The 24,135-nt window shown below is 35.5% G+C and overlaps 1 protein-coding gene across 8 annotated transcripts in view; it reads left to right on the forward strand.

Annotated features, from left to right (window-relative positions):
• Positions 1 to 24,135, forward strand: part of KCNT2 (potassium sodium-activated channel subfamily T member 2) — a 376,144-nt gene that overhangs the window by 284,479 nt on the left and 67,530 nt on the right. For 6 of the 8 annotated variants that reach the window (XM_082394255.1, XM_082394261.1, XM_082394256.1 and 3 more), the window contains 3 exons: positions 5,483 to 5,554; positions 9,221 to 9,355; positions 21,023 to 21,134. In XM_082394255.1, coding sequence (XP_082250381.1) covers positions 5,483 to 5,554; positions 9,221 to 9,355; positions 21,023 to 21,134 — 319 coding nt within the window. The remainder of the gene's footprint in view (positions 1 to 5,482; positions 5,555 to 9,220; positions 9,356 to 21,022; positions 21,135 to 24,135) is intronic. The other 2 variants (XM_082394257.1, XM_082394258.1) reach the window with 1 other exon arrangement.

Genomic DNA, 24,135 nt, shown 5'->3' on the forward strand with positions numbered 1-24,135 from the left:
TGATTTCAGGAACTGAGGATTAGAGACCAAATATTACGACAAAAGATGCTCCCATTGCTGTTATCACTGAGGAAATTCCAAGGGTTTTGGGAGCTGTGAGCTAGAAAATGTGGTGAAGACCAAATATATGTGAGAAATCTGAATGTGAATGCCAAATATACATTCCTTATAAACCACAATAAAAGAATCAGTCTTGCCAAATTTGGGAGTGGAGTTTACTCCATGGAATGGAGATGAGCTCCACTCCTTTTCCATATCCAGTCTTGCTAAGTAATCTTATCTCAGAGTCACTAATCCCCCTCTCTCCCCCTTATTATTCCAATGAGCAGGTGGCAGGAGCTAGGATTTCTTAACCTGTGTACCTGGTGTAGACTTTGGAATTGCCTTAACTAAATCAGCCTCTTTCTGTTTGGTTTTGAATTAACAGGTTACCAAAATGCCCAGTGACTGAATGATTGATTGATTGGTTTGTATATTAGAAATATAAAAATCAAGTGGTTGTTTCTAGAGTCTTAATTCCTGAACCTGATCAATCATAGAAAAATCTGAAGACTCTGTTTCTCTTAGTTACTGGCAAACTGGTCAGTATTTCAATATAAATATAGATGTAGCTTTTATCAGAGAATATTTTATCTGAATAGTACCGTAGCGACTATTTAATAAAATTAATATTCTTTGCCACCACCCTCTGCTTATTATAGTAATAATTGTTGACCATTTACTACATGGCAATCATCATAGTAGATACCTAACCTTTATTTCACATTGTATTTCCATAAAAAATATATCCATGTCATATAGTGATGATTTATCCTCAGAAAGATGTACCAAGCAGCTTAAGATCTCAAAGCTTACAAATTACAATGATAACATTTAAAGAATTCAGTCTGTGTGACTTGATTACACCACTGCCTCTTATTTCATAGAAAGGAAAAAACAGGCCAAAGAAGTTAAATGATTTTTTCCAAGGTCAATTCTAGAATTAGAACCTTCTCTGCAATTCATAGTTCACTGATCTTTCAACTATGTGACCTTACTTTACTTACAGGTTTTTGATATATGCAAAAATACATTGTTTGTCAATTGTTTTTAGAAACAAGAATATTTTAACTTTAGAATATTTTGCGTTAAATTTTTTCTTTGCTTTCCTAAGGACTTACAGTTTGGAATCTAGCTATTCACATGATGTTGTTTGTTAAATGATTTTAATGGGGTTTGACTTTTTTTCAAAGGATTGGGATGAAAACTCGGGCTGTAAAATTTATCAGCTTCCTGTGCATTTCCCGAAAGCGGTATCTAACATTTTTATTTGTTGTTCTCTGTTCCTTTGATTGAGAATGAGGAAACAAAAACTAAACACCAATAAATAACGTTCCAGGAAGTTTTATGCAATCCTCTTCTTTTTTTTTAAACAATGAGATACTTGTTTCTCTGCTGTGGCTAGTATTTTTCAATCTATCCTATAGTATTACAAAGAAATATGATGTTTTCTTTAAAATATTTCTGGGTTATAAGAATTTGCACACTAATAACTGTACACACTTCTACAATTATTAGTTAGCTTAGTGGGGTTTGACTTTATTTTAAATGCACATGAGCATTGCTGAAAATAATATCAATACATGGCTACTTAGGAAATTTAGTTGAAGACCAATTTATTCAATATACCAGAAACAAATTTAACAGATACCACAAATATGGGATTTAAAAATGTAAATTAAATTTATGATATTCACATACATAATATGTCAAAATAAGTCTTCACAATGTTTCCAAATAGAAAGACTTCCCCATTTCATATGGTAATTAAATAAAACCCGGGCACATTGGAAAACATCTTACACTTGATACTGGTTCATTAGAGCTGGTCTCAGTTCTGATTGATTGGCCATCTGTTCTATTTGGCCTGTTGTTGTACCACACTGATTTTAAATATTTTGATTACCATCTCACCCTGAAAGATCATCTAGTCATCTCATGATACCATTTCATATGAGACATGGAAAAGAGAGTCAAACACTTTGGAATACATTACCCAATGCTACACAAGGTTAAAGTACAAGATCCAGGCTTATCTTCTTAATTTTTACATCATCTTGTTTAAACTATCCCTTTACTAAATCAATCTTCTTTCCACATATAGCTACAAGTAAGCTCCAGTTCAGCTTATTTCAAAAGTAATGATAAACTGTCTGATATGTCAGGGTCCTTATTAAAGACATTCAGACCTTAGACTCATACAGATCTGAAATAAGATCTAAGTTTACCCTCTTGATAGGCCTGTTGCGTATTATGGAATTTCTGTAAGCCTCAATTTTCTCATTTATAAAATGAGTAGAACATTTATCTTAAGTTATTTTGCGAGTATATAAAATGATGTATATGAAGCACTAGTACAATATCTGACTCATAAAAGGCAGTGAGGAAATGTCAGTTTCCCCCCTTCTACCAATCAAGAGAAGGACATTGTCACTATTTAAACTGATGGGCGAATTTCTGTGAAAACCCAATTAACAAAAGGAAATTTATTTCAAGTTGTTGAAATTAAGCTACTACTATATTTTTAAGGGAGAAATAAACTTCTTAAAAGTGGAATTATGAAATGCTAGTAAAATAAACTCTCACTGCATTCTTTTCTTGAATTTGAAATTAAAAAATTAAGTTCATTATAGTTATTAGTTAAATGGGAAAAAATGATCTTCAACTTGCAAATCCATGCCATTTCCCAAAACTTTTAACTTCCTATCAATAGCTAGCTAATTCATATTTGCATATAATGAAAATTTTTATATATAATGAAGATATTTTAAATATAATGAAGATATTTAGACTCAAATAATCATGTTTCTTAATAGAATTACAGTTAGGACTCTGATGAATGATGTGCTCATTTTTTTTACTAAGCAGTTTAGTGCCATAAAAACCTTTGCCGATTTACTTAAATGAGCCAACATAATCCATATGAACGTATAGTTGATACATTCTTTATATTTCAGGTTTCCTTTTAAACCACCTTTATCAGTAAAAGTAGTGCATGGATCTGTTTGTTATACAAGTTGAATTTTGCAGGGTATGGCATACTAAACTCCCTACATTAGATATGCTTCATCAAGATTATATGTTTACCAGGTTTCAGGTGAGTTGCCTTGCCTTGTAACATAGCTGGATTCATGTAAGGATAAACCATGCTACCACAATACAGATGTTAATTTCTAAGGATTTGAAAGATTGTTTGTGCATTGTAAATACATGTTTGTGGCAGAATTGCATGTCAGTAAGATTCATGAGTTTTAGGAATATATAAGGCAATAATTTTGATGTCTAAGTACTTTGAATGATTTCTACTGGACAAAACAAAAAAATACAAAGGCCAAATCTTCAGTTTTAGCTCTAACAGAAGAGTTGGCATAACGTAAGGACTAGTGACCCCGGTACTTCTTATCGCATGGAAAATTTTTGGTATCTTTATTAAGTTGAATTATTCAATAACATTAACTACTGTTGCAAGACTTTGGAAGACAGATATGTTACAGTGGACAGATGGTCAGCAAAGATAGTGTAAATAATTGAAATAACCTGAATTTTAAAAAATGAGGAGGTTATTCCAGACAGGGTGTAGCTCTGCAATTAATAATGAGGAATTATGGACCCAGCTCTGCTACACAAGTTATTGAGCTACTCACTTTATCTGACTGGAACTATGTTGGAGCAAAGAGAGATAAAACAAAATAATAACCCCCAAAATGACAGTCAAAAGGATCTTTCAAAGCACCACAGAATCTCAGTGCTGTCCCTGTCTTGTGTCACTTGTATCCTGACGTATTCTTCTATAATCACGAGGTGGGTAAGAGACATGGAGGGTCTTGAATCAGCAGTGAGAATAACCCTTCTAATTTTAAGATGCAGAGCAGTGCCCAGAAAGAGAAGAATTGGCAGGCACTAGCCAAGACCACTACTGGGACTGTATATGATTATGTTTGTTGAAAACAACCTACAGCATGAGCTTTAAAAATATTTGTAACCTGTGATTCACTAATGTGAAAAGTTTTATGAATGTTTTGGGGTAAATGATAAAAACAAATGCTAGAAAAAGAGTCATCCAAAAATGTCCAGACGAGTAACATTTATAATAGCAGGATATTGGAAATAGCTTGTAACTCCAGTAATTAATAGCACAAAAGTGAAAATAACATAAATGAAATAATTGAGGATTTTTAAAATGAATTGTAGTACATTTATAATATGTAGTAATATGGGGCCACTTAAAATGTTTAGGAAGTAATTTATTGATGGTAGGAATGTAATCAACAGGGAGAGTCTTTGGAAGTTTTCTTTTTATGCTTCACTGCACTGAGCATTATTTTTCTTTAGAGTGGAAAAAGATGAGCATGATCAACAGGAAGAAAATAAATCAGGGAGGACAAGACTTCTTCAGGCTGGGAGAAGCACCTGGGATATTGCAGGGGCTGTACTGCCCTTTGCCTAGAGGTTCCCTTTGCTTCTCCTTTACTGAGCCAACTCCTACTCATTCTTCAACATCCAAATTAAATATTTCCTCTGTGAAGTGATCCTGAACTCTGTCTCCTGAGTGCAACCTATTCCTTACTTTTTCAGATTAAAACGTGTTGTAATTTTGTGCTTTTACTTATGTGTTCCAAAAACTCTATTTCTTACAGTACAAGTTAACATATTCTTTTTGCATACACCTGCGTATACTAAAATGTCTGTTAGATAAAACTTTTTGGATACATATATGCTGAGTGAATAGATGGATGAAAGAATTAATAACTTTACAAACTGAATACAGTAGATTAGGTAATTTCTAAGGAAGCTTCCAGGTTCATGATTCTTTCCCCAAATATGCATAAAGAGTAAAGATTTCAGTTGCAATACAGATTTGTTCAACAATATATATTGAGGAAATCAGTAATGTAAAAGGTGAATTACTTTAATTTTAATTTTATATAATATATATATATTGATGGGTACATATACTATATTTATTTATTGATATGTTGATATATTAAGGAACATGTTGTGATTCTGTATATCCCTTGGAGAAAATTGCTCTTAATAGGCATGCTAATTTACTTCCTTATGTTTTATAACATCAAAATAAAATCATCAGTTCCCCATTTTACAAGACTTTCTCAGCATGAATAATTTTAAACTCGCTGACAAAGACTTTTTAGTCATAAATTAAGAGTATCAATTCAGTGTTTTTGTAGAATAATGCCATAATGTTTCTGATTTAGAAAGCAGAAATACAACTTGCTTTTATCATTGTTGAGTGCATTGTATTATTCATAACAAGTGCAAATGACATTTTAAAATTAATGTTAAGAGAAAAGGCACTTAAAATTAATCTTGTCAACAGTGTTTAGTTTTGGAAATGAAAACTAAGTCAACTTACTTCCTTTCCCTAGAAGTGCTGCCACTGTTGTGACATTGTGTTTCATTTTGTAACCCATCTGCTACTTAGGCCAGATATGCATTTTCTGGATGCAATCTGTTGGTTTCCAATGGTTTACTACATGGTGGGCTCTATTGACAAGTAGGTGACAAAATCTTTGGCACACTAACTAGTGTGGTGTCCTGTGGTTTGTCATGTGCTGCACCCTGTGTTGCATGATGAGTGTAATTTGCCATTTCAGTGTTGAAAATATGATGTATATTGCATGTGGAGCTTATGTTCTCGTGTTATACATCTTGCATTCAAACTTCCTAAGCAGTAATCTGTTGTTGAATTAAAACAAATCTTGCTGCATGTCAATTTTGTTCCCTTTCTAAAGCTATTCCAGTTTTGTGTCATCTATAGCAGTAACTTTATTACTGTTAACATCTTTGTAGAGAAAACCTAGAATTTCAACATTGTGATGCATTGGTATCATTATCGTAACTTCTGGAAACATTCAAAATAATTTGGAAATGCTCATTTTAAATCCGATTTATTAATTGGAGCATTTCCTTGACAGTCTATTCTGGTAACATATTAGAGTCTCCCAAAAATTTTTTAATTAAAGGTCAAATGTGTGCAATGCTTCAGTTTTAAAATATAGATTGTTATATGCATAAACATGACATAATAACAAATACAAAAACTAAAAGATCAGAAAACTAGTATGCTTTTAAAATGTCTTAATTTTCCATTCTAAAAAAAATCAGCCCAGAGCATTCCAAATAAAATGCTAAAAGTTATCCACTGAGAACTTTCATGCTTACATTTCATCTTGTAGATGCTGAAAAAATGAAGCTTTGTAACTTTGACAGTGTTTATTCGCTGTGGACACATTAAAGGCCAAACAGATTAACGTATATTTAGCTTCCATTCTACATTAATATAATTTACGTTATCAGTTGCATAATACTAACCAACTAACTAAAATGTAGATGTACTAAAACTATTATTTAAATCCATGAAAGTGAAATCAATCCATATTTTATCAATAATAATGTTTCTTTGTTGTGAGGGTATTCTATTAAAATTCATTAGAACATTATATTTAAAAGATATAAAATAAACCTCTCATCTGTCTTTTTTGATGTAGACTATATAATGAATTCTCTGTCTATAAAAGTATTTACGGGGCGGAAAAGAAGAATGGAAAGGATCAAATTCCTAGGATTAGAGATGAAACAGGATTGGCTACAAGTTGCTAATTATTGAAGCTGGGTGATTGGTACAGGAAGTTCAGTATAGTATTCTCTTCTGCTTATGTTTGAAATTTTCCTTAAACATAAATAAGCAAAGAAAACTATGAATGAATTAGAACACACTCACAAACATTCACCTATATTCATTCCTTCTCATTCTAGTTCTCTTCGAAAAGGAAGTCAGAGAAAGGTAGAAAGAGGGGCAATGTCAGTTAGATTATCTGTAACCATTTTTCATCCATGTTGACTTTTTTCTTGGGCCGCCATCTGGTGACCAAACTGTGTAAAGCAATAGTGCTAAAGAAAAAATGGGTAGTGGCTTTGTAGATAAGATAGTGGGGAGAAATTATGATAGACACAGAATTATAAGAATAAATCGGTAGCCAAATAAAAAAAGGAAAGAAAGAATACAGTACAATATTAAATGAATATAAATAATTTAAAGTTAAAACATGAAGAACAAAAAAGTTTCTATGTGGTTCAGAAATGCCATTCCAATTTTATATATTTTCTATAGGTTCTATAGATTTCTTTAGATTTAAACTCATATTTAATAATAATTACTAAAATCATTTGCCAAAGTTATGTGTCAACTACAACGGCCAATATTTTGAGTATGGAATTAACTGATATATACAGGTTTAGGTAGTTAGTGACTATTTAGTACAGGAATTCTCATAGTTAAGTTTTTTGTTAAGTCTCAACTTCATTGATTTATTGCTGATGAAATATTCATTTTTTATTATCGCTTCTATTTTTGTATCTTTTTTCAGTCACGCTTACCTTCTACCACCTTATCTTTCCCTTTTCCTATATAAACAATTATAATTTTTTAATCAGGGAAGTAAAGATGGTAAGAAATGAAATATGAGAATGTGGATTACCACTATAATAAGGTCGGTTGAAGACATAAGATTTAGGCATCATTTTTATGGTACATAAGGGACCATATCACATTCATTTTCCACCTACTTCTTTCTCTTTAAAAAATGTATTTTAATAGATGTAAGAACAATTATGAATTTCCTAGATAAAAGGAACACCCTAGTAAAGTATTCGCAGAGATTTAAACTTGGTCATCATATTGATTGGATGTTATGGTCCTGGCCCCTCTCACCATAGGAAATTTATTTGGAATAATATTCTGTTTCCACAGTTTTAGCCATAAAATCCCTGCCACAGAACACTGTGCCTGATTCAAGTGAAATATTTTTTTCTGGACTACTCCTGGGGATCTTGGACTCAAAGCTTTGGTAATATTCTCTCACCATATAACAGAGTAAGAAATTCTGCCTCTTGCCTTCCCATAAAAGGAAAATTCCCTCTAGTGAATTAGTGAGATGACTAATTCAAGTGATCATGCACTTGGAGAAGATCGTTGGGGAACTGACTCTTTCATTTAAGAAGCTAAAAAGAGCTACTGTTCTTTAAGTTTTACACTTCTCATTTTAAATCAAAAGATGTAGAAATCAATTAGCCTAATTCTTCTTATCTATCTTCAATCAGTTCTGAACCTAGAATACTCTTGCATTCATTCAAGTTTTGATACAATCTCCCTTATCCAGTTCAGTCCAATTTTTGTAGTTTGTATGAAGCAAAGTCAATGAGATAATGGTTTTCTTAATTCAGCTTTATGGTAACATTTTTTAACATGTTTATTGCATCACTTATTTTCAAGGAGTGCTTAGCAATATTTTTAATTTGGCACAAATGTGATTACAGTAGGAGAAAGACCTGTACTGAATGGTTTTTATGATTTAAGGGATTGAGGCAACATCCAAATAAAAGTCTCATCAGAACATTTTTATGGTAACAATGGTTTTTAAATTCAGTGCTAAGTAAAATTTTTATCAGTGATAGAGGAGAAGACTGACTCTGTGGTAACTCATAGGAACTTGTGTCCTAGTTTAGCAATTATTTCCTGCAACCAACAAAATTAGTTCATTCAATCACTTGCTCAAAAGTGGCTAAAAGGTAGGCTTGAATGCAACCGATATTTATGTATTCTACGTGCTCTTGGCTGTGTAGAACCAATCTATAACACATAGCTTTACACAGATAAATAATAGACATTTAAAAATAAGTATTTTTAATAAATATATTTCCTTATTAGGCTTGACCATCTAAATTAATATGTGTTCATTTCTATTCTTACCAAAAGTGCCTCAGGGATAAAAAATGTGAATGTCGTGTCTTTGAAATAATGTGCTAATCGTAAAAACAAGGTTCTAACGTGTTCTAATTCTATTTGATTGTAAAATGGGTGTTTCCATGTTTTATTTATAAAATTAATAAGTATTATTAAATAAAGGTCCTTAATGCATGTGCTTTGAAATGGTTGAGATCTAATGAAACATAAAGAAACCCCAAATACAATTTACTTCATATCAGTAGAGAATATTATCTTATATTAGTTCCCATAATATCTGCCAGTGTCCACTCTGTGAAAGCCACGTATAAGGGCAACCTATACGCCTATAAGCGCAGGGGTGTAAGCAAGTTTTAGCACCATCCTAGTACTGAGCTTTATTGAAAGTTCATTTTTCTCTGTTGGTTTTTATCAAAGTCTAGACGATTTACTCAGGTGTGGAGTGACTTTCGCTGCCAACATGGTGGTTGTGGACAAAGAAAGCACCATGAGTGCCGAGGAAGACTACATGGCAGATGCCAAAACGATTGTAAACGTGCAGACCCTTTTCAGGTAAATGTCTGGGTAACCCAGCCCTTAAACATCTGTGAAATGTATGACTGTGACTCTGTGTATAAAGAATGAACATGAGGCATTTACACTGCAGTTATGTTTTTTCATTTCATCATAAAAAATACTTATTTAGGACCTAATGTATGGCTGGTACTGTGTGAAGTTTAATTTTTAACACCAGGTCAGCAGTTCTTTTAAAAATAAAAAGAATAATGCATTTGTTTTCTCGTATAGTTTAAGAAATTCTAAAAAACTGTGTGCAGTAGCAGTCATGATTTTTGCCAAACCACACATGTTTAATTTTGGTTTTATGCCCAGCAGTGGCCAAAGGTATGCATTTACATACTGAGTAACCAGGAAGAAAAGATTGCAAGGCTAATATACCCATGTTAGGAGGCAAGTCACAATGTTATCTTCACTTCCTCACGAAAGACACTTCCTGTCTTTCAATAATTAAACCCATCCGGGTAGGAATTCCCATTATGGTCATCTTTGCATAAGAATGAGCAATACTGACCAGAGAAAAGTTCATGCTGTGAGCAAAGTCAAAATTGCCAATAAATCAAGACATCGGCATCACTTGGAATGATTCTTCCTAAAATCGTCTTAAAGTTTAAATAACTAAAAGATCATTATTTCAGTTTTATGAATTTTGCAGAAGTCTAAGGGAAATATCTGAGCTACCCAATTACGAAAGTAAATAAAGCAATCTGAACTCTATCTTTATCTCCCCTCACTTCATACCTTTGTATTGTAGCAAACCATATATTGAGGATAATTATCTGTTTATAGTTTGAGGCCAGAATTCAGGAGAGAGAGCCAAGATGTGTGTCTCACTTAAGTTGACTATTTATTATATGATCTTAGGCAAATTACTTTCCTTCTCTAAACCTTGATGTCTTACTCACAAGGTTGTTGGAGATTTAAAAACATATAATGCCTGAGTATCTGCCTGGTCATTTTCAATTTCTCAATAAATGTTAGCTACTATAATTATTAGCCATAGACTTATCACTTACGTGGGGCAGAGTGGAAAAGCTACAGACCTTGGAACAATATAGCAACAAACTTCATCTGACATGATCTCTATCCCAGAGGTTCCCGCAGAAAATTACTGTGACTTAGAGTGTGTTTCTTAACCTCATTGAAATTCAGTTTCCCTCATCTATAAAATGCATGTGGAGAATAATTAACCCTTCTTACATTGTCAGTGTGAGGACAGGAAATCAGGTACGTAAAGAATTTGTCACAGCAATTGGAAAAATCTACCCTAACTTGCATTAGAACCTCCCCCTGTTCCAGAAGGAGTAATACACCCTCTAAAGTTACTGTCATGGGCAGTTCATTTAGAATATAGCTAACTAGTCATTGAGCTATGTAAATGGTACATTTAAAGGTAGCATAGCACATGTTGAAAATATGACATATATATATAAGCATTCTTTTTTCTCTAGAGAATGAAAAAGGAAACCACAGGGTAGAAAATGAATTCAGATGGATGAGATTTATAGCCAATGAATAAAGTAAAATCATACTTTTTGATTCCATGCTTGGCAAAAGCTAATTATAGTTTTAACAGGAGAGGGTCCTGGTCTTTTTGATTAAACATGCCATTTTAATTTTCAGCTTATTGTGAGTTTATTTCTCTTATGGTGACAGTTCTATTGATTTGACATATTCTCTGAATGAATTATTTTTATTTCAAGAGAATAATAAACCCCCATCTTACTGAGAGGTGCAAAGGCTCTAATTAATCTTTTTCCGTGAACTAGCTGACCAGAATAACTAAGGGCAGCTGCACACATGGTTGCTGATGGTGGGAAGGTTGCCTTCCCTGAGTACCTGGTGGAGGAGGCATCACATATTGGAAGAATGACTGGATGACTGAATGAGTGATTTTGGATCTTTTCACTATTAAGTTTACCTATCTTCAGCAGAATATTTTAGAAATTATGCGATTTGTATGGCTCATAAAAACATCTAGACTGAATGGTTTCAAGGAGAAATTTGAAAAGAACTATGAGATACCCAAATTTTGTTCTCTCTTCTCCTGTGCCCGTAAAGGCATTATCATTTTTCTAAGTACATAACAATATTTTTCAGGAGAAAAAAATTATGATAGACCCACAGACATAGAAAACAAACTTATGGTTACCAAAGGGGAAAAGGAGGGGAGGGATAAATTATGAGATTGGGATTAACATATACACACGACTATATATAAAATAGATAACCAACAAGGACTTACTGTATAGCACAGGGAACTCTACTCAATATTTTGTAATAACCTATAAGGGAAAAGAGTCTGAAAAAGAATATATATATATATATATATATATATATATATATATATATAGGTATGTGTAACTGAATCACTGTGCTGTACACCTGAAACTAACACAACATTGTGAATCAACTATACTTCAATTAGAAAAAATATTCAATTAAAATAGACTTTTAAAAAATCTACAAAACTTTTTTATGGAGTAATTCATCAGCTGTTAATCTAGGCATGCTAAACTAGGCTAGTCTTACATAATAAAAGAGTCAGATACCAGTGGGTCCCTATGGTATATGGAATACCATTTATGTAGATAAATGACCCAAATCGTACAGACTTGGTAGTTTCATTTTATCAGTGCAGTCAGTCAGATATCACCCTTGAGGTCACTCTGCCACATTCCTTGAAGGTTTCGTTTCTTGATTCACTGTGACTCTTGCCAACCCTGCTTCTACCATAATTCTTGATGTTTTCAAAAATCCTACCCAGATGGTCCTTTCGATGTCTGACCTTAGCCACTTATTCTCATGGTCATTAGAGTACCAATTATTCCCCCTCCATATTCTGAATTTCATTCAACTGTCTGAGCACTACTACTTATTTTCTACCTCATTGCTCTTCCCATATCCCCCACTCCGAACAGTCCTTTTCTACTGTAATCTACTGTCCACTGATTCTACTGTCCTTAGTCACCTGAGGGCTCTTCTTCCCTCTTTACCCAGATTAAACTCCAAGATCAGTCATGACAAACAGTCCTGTGCTGAAACCCTAAACAGCCAATTACTGATTATCTACTATGGGCTGACACAGATCTCAACTCTGTTTCCCTTTTCTGTCTTCCTCCTACTCCCAGTTTTCTGTCCTTTCAGATTTTCTACCCACCAGCTTGCATGAAATTTCCTAGAGGCAGATGACAGCACTGCAGAGAGAGGATCCAGTTACTCTTATAAGTAAACATCAGGCACCCAGAAGTCCAGTCACAGTGGGTGGATAGCAGACTATTTATTTAGGATAAAAACCTAGGGCCCCATCTCCAAGGGAACTAGATTCTTACACATCGAGTATGCAAGAGTAAATAGTGTTAAACATGATTAAAGAACACGATTTAGGTAATACAAACAAACTTTAACACTTCATGAAGTGGACAGTCTCCATTCCCAAGGGTCCAGAGAACTCCAAACTGGGGTGAGAGGCAGAAAGTTTTTATAGCTTAAAGAATAAGAAACGAGGAAGAGAAAAAAATAGAAAATGAATAAGGATCAGGGAAATAAGTACAGAGCCCAGAGTTGGCTTGGCATTTGGGGGTTGGCTGACTGACTATAATCTATTTCTGGTCAAGTGGGACATTTACAGGAACAGGAAAGTTTAGGTTTTGGTTTGCTGATTTGGCACCCAGGGCAGGAGCCACTCCATCTTGGGCCTAGAAATTATTTCAACAATAGTATGTCTAAAAGATCTCAGCCAATCCTTGCATCTTTATGACCATCATTCATTTCCTCAAACGAGAGCTAATTTCTTATTGGTTAACTAGTAGGGCTGGGGTGTTGATAGAAGTATGGCTAACAGAAACCATTTCAATTCTGGGATGTGTACTCTGATTTAAAAAACAAACTGTGCCACCCTGGGTGGTGAAATAGAATGCTTAGCTGCACCTGGAGTTTCTCTTAAGCCAAACCTTGAACCTATCACACTGTTTATGCTGAAGCATTTTAACGTAAAGTTTGAACTATCTTAAGAGTCATGCAGCTGGTACTGATGGAGCTTGAGATTTAAATCAGAAGAGTCCCAAAGTCTAACATCAAGTTCATTTTAATCTAGGCAGCCTGAATGTGCCCACACTATTGCATCATCCTGCCAAGCAAGGTTGTTGAAAGGACTAAGTGAGATGATTTCTGAAAAGCACTCAGCAGCGCCTGGCACATAATAGGCAGATAATAATCGGCAGTGTCCTCAAGTTGCAGTTTCTAAAATATCGTGGTCATGAAAATGTGTAAGCAGACATCATGGTTACTTTATTAGTTAGAAAATTTGGGCAGGAATTTAGATGCAATACTTTCTTTGGCTTATTTATTTCTAGGAGACAATCAAATCTTGTGATCTCTGTAGTATCTGGATGGTACTAGGCAAATAAAGAGTACTGTATACTGTTACTTTATATGGGGTGATGCTATATTTTATGCTAACATTTCTGACTGTTTAGCTGTTTGGGCCATGCCATTTTAACTTGATTATTTTGACATTCTGTTTGGATGTGGGGTTTTTTGACTTTTACATTTTTTGCTTCTAAAACTGTAAAGGAGTATGTTAGAAAAGTCTTCAATCTGTGCTTATATTAGAGCCCAGGAGACAAGAATGAGATGGAATTCAATTATGAAAAGAAAGTAAGAGTGCTCTAGTTCACAACCTGTTGATGTAACTGGTATGACCAGTCTGGAATAAGGTTACATTTGTTATTCAGAAGCCCAGATTGATCGCTTGAGCTCCTACCTGCCCAGCTTACTAGGACACACAGCTTCACTCAACAGGGCTCTCTTCTCCCCGGATTGTCCAAGGACCTTCAAAGTTAGTCCCAAAAGACCAAAGGCAAACAGGAGAAGCTCCTTAATTCACTGGCAGTGTTTATGTGTGTGGGAGGTGGAGAGGGGAGGAGGAGTTAGGGGAGCCTTGGGGACATGGGGAGAATTCCTTTCCATCTGGAATTGCATCTGTGACATAGTTTTGTGATTGAAAGCTGACAACACAGTTTAATGTGTCTTCATCCACATTGTGTGGCAATTCCCTATTTGCTGGTTTGGCCCCAGAGAACCTACCCAGGAAGTGATTCATCTTTAACATCCAAAGCCTAGAGCATGGTGTCCAGAGTTTTAACACTCGTTTAGTGAGCACTCTGAAGTGTGTGCTAGGATGTCTGGACCAAGAGGAGCCTCCAGCCATGCTTCGTGCCAGCATGAGCTGTCTCTCCAGAAGGACCTAAGTGGGTCCTTACCCAGATGTGTTCTTTCTCGCAAGGTGAGTTTTCCTTTATGGGTTCATAGTAACCCCATATAGCAGCAAACTTCCTCTGGGATGACCTCTAGCCCAGGGGTTCCAGACCCCCCGAGTAAAGGAATGGCTCCTCTACTTTGCTCAGAAGAGACTGTGAATCCTTCGCAGCTGGCCCACCACGTCCCCCAGAGAGCATTTCAGAGCACAGAAGACATTAGCAGATAAGGTCTTTTTCAGGTTAGATCCTGTTACACTTTCTCTCCTACCTGTCTAAGCACCTTTCCTTACATTTCTAAGAGAAACACTCAAGTGAGTCTTCCTAGCACAAAGATCCCCTGTCTGATTTCCAGATTAAAAGAAAAGCAGGTCCTCACTTTCCAATTTAAGTTTCTCTTGCTAAAGGTTTACCTAACAAGGTGCTCGATACATTTGGAATATATTGAACGTTTTCACATTTTTATGAACGAATATTATTATCTAAATTAAATTTAAATAGGCACATCAAAATGTGCCTTGAATGAAAAGCAACCACTTCAAATGCCCAAGACGTTTTGGGGTAGGAAGTTTTGCTCTACTATCCAAGGAAAGTATAAAGCAAGTCATTTAAGAACTTAGCTAGAGGATTATAAATTTGGCAACTACTGAAAGAAAATAGAAGAATATATGTGATCGAGTCCAGTGGGTGAAGGAATGCCTCTCCCTGAGGAACTGGTCTTTTACTAAAAAGATAAAGGCAGTAAGTGGGCTTAAAAGATGAACAAAGCATTCCACAGGGGGGCAGCAAATACCAAGGCTCTAGGTACTAAACATCCAAGGACTTGGAGCAGAGCCAGAGGAAGGTACGCCAGAGGCTGAGATGGAAACCAGCAGCCAGACTATTCATGGCTTTGAAGAACACTTTAGTAAGTTGCCCTTTATTTTAAGAATAACAGGAAATCATTGAAAGATAGGAAAGTTTAAAATATTATTTTAGCTACAGTGTGAAGAATGGTTTGGGGAAAAGTGAGAGTGGGTGAAAACCGACCAGTTAGAAGACTTTTGAATTGCAAGGACTATAAGAGCATAAATGTCGAGTTAAAAATAAAAATAAAAAAGGAATATCTTCTCTAGCTTGGTGAAATAGTCATAGTCTTACTGAAGAAATAACACACATAGGCACTTGGGAAATGATGTAATTCAAAACATTGATACCGAATACATATCAATGCAAGAGTGATTTTTTATACAGTGCAAAAATTTTAATATTTTGTTTGGTTTACATGGATTAAAATTTTAAATGCAGGAGATACCTGATATTTATTATACTGTCATTTATTACTACTACCCCAGACTCAGATCTAAAGCGTTTTATAAACATTTGTGAAAAAATATGTTCATGTTTGTTTTAGTGCCAATATTCAATCATAGTCTAAAACTGGGGTCTCATGCATCTAAGTGTGTTTCTATACCTTTCATAATAATATACACCCTTTGTTATTCAGAAACATCATTCCCAGCCACCACAGATCAAAATTTATAGTGTAACACACTAGCTCACTAAGTAATATTTTTATTAAAATATTGTAAACAGTTTTCAGATTTGTATGTTCTGATGTTTGTTTTGCTTTAATATATACATGCAGCTAGTCTCAGAGTTCTCCCAGTCTCTGAAATGGAGTATATGGTGTGATTTTCATCTTTGTGTTGGTTAACATACTTGGGCATGTCAAAATTATTCATTAAATGAATTAATTCAAGCAGATGACAATTCCATAGATATTTTACACAATTATACTTACATCACCGAGTAAATTGGCCCATCAAAATGTGTCTTGAATAAAAAACAACCATTTCAACTGCCAAAGACATTTGGGGATAGCAAGTTTTGCTCCAATGTACAAGGAAAGTATTAAACAAGTCATTTAAAACTTAAACTAGAGAATTAACTAGAGAAGTAATTGTAGAACAATTTAAAATAGAACAAACTACATTATTTTCAATTACTATATTGCTTTATGATGATCCTAGTACCTAGGGAAAAGAGACTTATGATGTCATTTAATTCTAAAATGTTATATATTCAAAATGTATTTAGGTCATATTAAGGCTCAGAAATAGATGTACAGTATTAGTATTTTAAAGCTATATAATTAAATCTATTAGACAACCAAATTTGCAAATATAAAGTATTATAATTGAATACAAGTAATATTTTATAGATACGAAGGGCACTACAATAAAATATTTCATTATTTAAGTATTATTTAGTTCTAGATTTTCACTAGGTGGCAGACTTAGTGCAGTTTCTCAGTTTAAACTAACATAAATGGTGTAGGTTCAATTATATAGAACAGAAATGGCACATCACATAAATTTTGTTGTCCTATCTAATTTCAACTCTAGAAGTCACTTAAATACAATGACTAGATCACTCAATCATTTTATTACTGACTCTTACTAAGACCTCAAATACATCTGGCTACCTATATATATATATATTTCTGTTTGATGTAATGTGTTAGAAAAGGATTATAAACAAAAGAATTCAAGTGGTCACAAATTTGTCTAAAGTTAGAAAAATAATATATGTGAAAGATAAAAGCCATATTTCTCAAAGAAAATAAAAATTTCCAAAAGATGAGACATATTTTGCATTTGTTTACTCTTTGTTTCCTCAGAAATTCCTTCTCTGGCCATATATCTCAGTACCTTCCAAGATGTTCCTCACAAGCTATCCATTCACTGGCATCTTAAAGCTATTTAATTTGTGAACCACAGATTTCAGTCAGCCACATTTATCATCCTTAGAAAAATATGTACATCCTTATAATTTATGAATTTTTTGCAGTTTCCTCTATTAGATCATAAGAGTCTAATCTAAAGGCAGGAATTTCACGTTCTACTTCTTTTTTATCTCCTGGAGACCAGAGCTCTCCAACAGCAAACACTTGATATTTATTTGCTAAATTAGATACTAAATAGTGTCCTCAGTAAATTGAAACAACAATAATGAAGTTATGATCTAACAGCTACTATTTCCGGGTAGATACAGAAGTAGAGATTACAAAAGTTTAAAATAGAGTTGACTTGTAATATCTGAAACTCCAACATGTTGCTAGATATTCTTAATAACTTACTATTTTATTTGGGTCATTTGAGTTTCCTTTCCTACCTACCTATTTATTAAAATAGGGAGGGGGGCAGGTTCGTGTTCTAGACCCGGACTGTTTGTGTGTTACCCAGGCTCTGCCACCTACTAGAATGTTACCTTGAACGTTTTATTTGGTTTTTCTTGGCCTCAGTTTCTTCGACTGTAAGCTAATAATTGTAAGTAAATCATAGAGTAGTTTTTGGAATTCGAAGAAATAGTAAGTGACTCTCTCGATTTCCTAAACAAGTTGGAAACTGTCGAGACCCAAAGAAGTCAGGCAGTTGGGGATCCCATGTTAGGCAGAACTGTGTAGCTAGCGTTGGTGCCTGGCGGTAGTGGAGAAACGTGGTCAGGAGCCCTGCTAGACAACCACTGGGCCTGCCCTGTAGGGCTGGGCTCACTTCATGGCCTGGCTCAGACCAGCACACACCCAGAGATACTGGAAAGGCAGAGTCAGGAGTGAGCCACATGTCCCCAACTCCTCCCAGAGAACAGGGGGTGCAGCTCTAAGAATAATGCTCTGTCAATTTTAGATATTATCGGGTTTTGGACCTTACTTTAACCTTCCAAAAGATAAAAAAAGAACAAAAAAGTGAAAAGACAAAGAGAAAAACCTCAGGTCAGTTAATTTTCCTTTTTAGAAGCTCAGATCATGAATATGGCATTTATTCTCTAAATGAGACTACATGCTTTATCTTCATTGGTCCATGTTGCTACTCTTATTTATTCATTTTAGTTTCCTTTGTGACAGCCGATTGACACACCGTATCATGGTAAATATCTTTAGAGACATTGTTCTTTTAAGATATTTCTTAAGTGAATAACGTTTGAAACTTCCAGATGGTACGAGATTTGTCATTTCTTAGGCTTACCAGATGAAGTGGCACCAGCCCAAAAGTCAATTGATATTTTTTTCTATCAGGCCACTCTTCTAATTTTTCAAAAGTTTCTGAGAAAATGAACTTTTAATCAAATGTGCTACCATTGCAGACTTTTGAGTGAGAATAGAGCTTCTAAAAGAAAGTCCTGAGGAATACAGATTATATGGTGTTTCTCCATAAACTAATCTAGTTAAATCACACACCTTCTTCATCAAGATTTAATCCACTAAACCAAAAATACACAAATCAGAACTGCGAGATGTGTTTATTGTAACAAAGAATTATCGATTAGAGGAATATAATGGGTACTACTAGGACACTAGGAGGGAAACTTTGCCTTTCTGGCTGCTGTGCTTTAGTAGGAGGGCTGAGGTGTGGATGAAACCAACCAGAGTTTAATGCAAAATGCAGTGTAATAAGCAGTATTACAAATAAACCAAATACCAGGAACCACTGTGGATTCTGACTTTTAGCAATGGTACAGCTTCATCGCAATGAGATTTGATAAGAACTTTAAATAATTGTTGAGATTCCAAATATAGAGGTGGAGGAGGAAAGTAAGGAGGGAGGAAACTACATTTCAAGCAGAAATAGCAACAGGAGAAAAAGAAAAAAGTTAAGAAAATAGTAATACCACCACAACTAAGGAACAGGACCTGTTATGTATCAGGACCTGTTATGCTGTCTTTCACAAACTGTATCTCTCAGTTTCATACCACCTCTCCTGTACAGAATCTGAGGTTTAGTGTTTCCTCAATCAACTCAAGGTAACAGAACTATTGTAAACCGTGATGAACTGCACAAATAAAATTATACTTTTAACATTAAAAGTCAACAAAAGAAATTATGTTCTGATTGTTCTTTTGCTGATATTATTTCAATCCAACTTATTACAAGTTACCTGTTGTACTTAAAGTGCAATAATATTTGCTGTCAAAATGGAGATGAGGCCGTGTGGCTATATTTGTTCCTCCGAAGAGTGGATCTCATGAAACACCTGATGATTACCGTAGTTTTCAAAGGCTTTGATTAGGTAAGTCTCGATACCGGTCCAGCAATGTAACCAAGAGGGCACATACAGTTTTCACAGATAACTCTGAAATACAGCATTTTTAAGCATTTTTTAGGTCTTAACTGATAGGGTGACTAAGCCCCCTGGAAACTGACCTGAGGGCCCCTTCGGAAAGGCCCAGCAAGGCTGCAGGCAGGCCCTCACTCCCTGGGAGGAGGGAGAGGGTCTAGCAAACCATCCATCAGCTTTAGGGAGTTAGAGCCGAGGAAAGGGGTGATCACATCCGTCATTCTGGAGTTCAGAGTCAGGGCTCCTAGCTTCCTCTCTAAGACGCCAAGCCAAGCGCTCAGGCAGATGGAGTAACAGTGCCTTCACTCCTGGACCCCGCAGATAGTGTGAGATGAGCTGGAGACGCTGATTTGTTTCTGAGCCACGAACCAGATGTTTCTGGCCGGCATATTTCAGTCAGTTCTAGTGCCTGAGTTCAAGGCATGGGATCAGCTACTGGTAGGAATTTGAAGTGGCCATAACTGGGTTTGAAGACATATTGTGTGGAGAGCAAAGCTGATTATCACATGACGTGACTGCCATAGAGAATCTCAAAATATTTGAGCCAGGAGAGCTACCAGTGACCAGCTAGAGATCAGATCACCAAGCACAGCGACAATAAGAAGGTGTTTGCTGTGGTTTTATTTTGCCCGGTTTTTCTGGGGGGGGGGGGAGAAATCATGCGTGTGCATGGGTGTGTGTGCGTGTGCACACGTGTGTGTTTTTGAGGGAGAGGAGGTAAATGGAAAGAACGCTAATGCAAAACTCTGGGCAAGTGGGAAGTCTCAGGATCCTTCTAGAACAACGCCGTCAATTGAGCCGTGACTTCAATTCATTACAATGAGTTGTTATTTCAGTTAAAATAGTTGCTCTTCTCAGAAGTTCATTGTAGCAGGATTTGGCATTTAAAAGCACATACTATGAGAACAGGGAACCATAGAAGATCAAAGAACTCAATTATGGACAATAAGCTCATCATAGGAAATTTTTGCCAATCCGGATATTCATCTTGCAAATTTCTATTTCAATATTATCCATGAGGTAACTTCTTCAATCAGCTTTATGAATTTGTGGCGAGAAAATGCCAGATAAAAGCCAAATTCCTGAATTTATTTTTCTTATGGTGCTAAAATGTTGGTTAAAATACTCTTTGGGAAAGAGGGTTTCATTTTTCTTGCATTGCACAGAACAGTTGATGTGGCATGGCCTGCTCTTATAATTGCGTGTAGTTTTATGCCTACAGCTAGGTATCACTCACTCATAAATATGTTGTTATAAAAAATACCATATTGGATTGTTAGCGTAATGCAAATGTTTCTTTGAAATGCAGGTTGTTTTCCAGTCTCAGTATTATCACAGAGCTCACCCACCCAGCCAACATGAGATTCATGCAATTCAGAGCCAAAGACTGTTACTCCCTTGCTCTTTCAAAGCTGGAAAAGGTAAGAATTCACATCATGAAGTAAGTTGCATTTAATTTAACCTTTTGGGTTGAAAGACTAACTCTAAAATGTCTACATGTAGAAAGAAATGCCATGAGATAGTAAAAATAAAAATGCTGTTTTGAATTCCTATCTGGGGGCTAAAATCTTAATTTATAATTTTTTAGAAGTATGGATTGATGGATTTGAACCATTTATATCACAAGTGAACATGATGGAGGTATCTCGTTCCATCATCATTAATCATAAATTGAAAGCATGATATATGAAAGAATTAAACGCAACAGGAATATATATACTCATTTATAATGTCCATTATTGATAATATCACGAGTGCTATGTCAAGACATCTATATTTATATAGGAATTTGCAGTTTTCATAAATCCTTAAAGTCCTAGAAAACTTGTAAGCTTTGTTGAAAGTCAGTTCCCAAAGGAGATAATATGAGACACAAGCTCACAATCTGAGACAAAGCCAAGTTTATTGCTTACGTAAGGGAGGCTGTCACCTCAAGAGAGCTTTTTTTTTTTTTTTGGTTTATAAATATTTATTAAAATTGAAAGTTGTTTGCTCTTCTATCCGATGAGCATCCATCCACCTGCCTGTCACCTGTTAAGATGCATGACTGCTGTCATAAATGCCCTTGGAATCTTCAGGATAACAGAACATCTGCCTTTGCTTAAAACTCCTTGTTCCTTGCCTTCCTAGCCAACACCTCTCTTCACAACTTTATATAAAAGGTCTCCAAAATTTGTACCCCAAGTGAGCCATCCATGAATAAAAACATATACCTGGGATCCAAAAAAAGTTGGCCTGGACATGTCAAAGGCTCAAGTCCACCTAAGAAATAAGAGTGGTTTTATAACAGCCAAAGATGAATTTTCTCCACACAAATCTAAAAAATGCCTGCAATCAAATAGAGCTAATTAAGACTCAAGAGAGCTTTGTCAATGTCTTGGAGTGGGGAAAAGAAGGTCAAAGTTTATCAAGAATTGGGAATTGTATTTAATGAGGCTCTTTTCAAGTGGGGACTTATTAGGATTGGGAAGAGAGAAAAACGCTAAGGAAGACAGTGGCGTTATTGCAAAGTCATGTTATGGGGACAGAAAGGTGTGGTTTTCGTTCTCAGTATCCAGGCTGAGTGTGGGGATAAATGGATTTTGCATTCCAGGTGTACTTGATACTAGTGTACTGGGAGAATTCGATGTAAGAGAAAAAAATAAGATCCAATCTTACACGTGTGAAAATGTGTTAAATCTATGCCATCTTTATTGTTTGTAATAATATTTATAAAATAGAGATAAAGATGGCTTACATTTTTTTTTTGGTTAGTTTTTTTCTTTCACTTCATTTTATTTTGATTACCTGTTACCTGTTGATTACCTGTTACCTATGCCATCTTTGTTGTTTGTAATAATATTTATAAAATAGAGATAAGGATGGCTTACATTTTTTTTTTTGATTAGTTTTTTTCTTTCACTTCATTTTATTTTGATTACCTGTTACCTGTTGATTACCTGTTACCTATGCCATCTTTGTTGTTTGTAATAATATTTATAAAATAGGGATAAGGATGGCTTACATTTTTTTTTTTGGTTAGTTTTTTTCTTTCACTTCATTTTATTTTGATTTCCTGTTACGTCGGGCACTGTCCTGATTCCTGGGTGACGTACTGTTGAGTGAGGTCACTTCTGTATTCTTGTCTGTTGATTTCCATCTTCAACGCTGGTCACATACATTGTGTTGGTAGAGCCTTGCCACTGCCCCTTTATAGGCACAGTTACATTGTTGTTAGGCACTGCTTCCAGGTGAGGAAACAGAGTTTAAGACAGATTAAATAACTGTTGTGCCCAACACACGGTGAGGCCAAATACACTGAAAAGTCAGAGTTTGGAGCAGAGAAAAGTTTATTGAAGGGCCAAGCAAGGAGAACAGGGCAACACGTGCTCTAAAGACCTGAACTCTCTGATGGTTTTTGGGGAAGACATTTTATAGGCAAAATTGGGGGAGGGGGCTGTAGGGTGTGTTACCCTCCTCTGATTGGTTGGAGGTGGTGTTCCAGGAATCTCAATCATCAACCTTCTCGTTCCAACCAGTCTGGGTCCACGAGCTTATGCTCTGCCTGAAGTTACCATCCTCCACCAGGGTGGGAGCCTTAGTTCCCACAGAACTCAGAGATACGTATGTAAATGTTTTGTACATCCCCCAAGGAGGAACCAGAACCAGGCCCCATTGCTGTACCATTCTTTTCTTTTCTTTCCTTGCCTTTTTTCTTTTCTTTTCCTTTCTTTATTGAAGTATACTTGATATACAATGCAGTGATTCACAATTTTTAAAGGTTATACAAACTAGTGAATATAACAAAAAAAAGAAGCAGACTCACAGATATAGAGAACAAGCTAGTGGTTGCCAGTGGGGAGAGGGAAGGAGGGAGGGGCTATATAGGGGTAGGGGATTAAGAGAGAGAAACTATAGGTATAAAATAAGCTCTAAGGATGTATTGGATAACAGGGGGAATATAGCCAGTATTTTATAATAGCTATAAATGGAGCACAATTGCTTCTTTCTGCATTCCCTCACTCCCCTAATTAGTAAGTGAATCTGCCCTTTGGGACTCAGGGAAGGTCTAGGAGACTGAAAAAAAAAAGGCAGGATCCTGCTCAGTTTCATTGAGTGAGTGCAGTAAGAGAAACTTAAAGCCATTCATGTTTAGAAAGCATCCCTTATGTCACACTGCTTTAACAACATGGAAAGGGTGGGAATCTCAGCTGAATGACTCAGCATCCAAAGGCAAACCCACGGATGGGAATCCAGTGGAACCCGTGCTGGCCTGGTGTGGTACAGTCTCCTCCATGACAAGTGAGGGAGGCTCACCCCATGATGAAGAAGACAGGCTCTACTACTTTGTAGGATTGGAACCTGGATAAATGTATGACACGTTTGTAGCCTTGGGATTTGTCTCTGGAAAATAGTGGTAATAGCCAAATGATAGGGTCATTG

The sequence above is a fragment of the Balaenoptera borealis genome (genome assembly GCF_965194805.1).
Source record: "Balaenoptera borealis genome assembly, chromosome: 1".
NCBI lineage: Eukaryota > Metazoa > Chordata > Mammalia > Artiodactyla > Balaenopteridae > Balaenoptera > Balaenoptera borealis.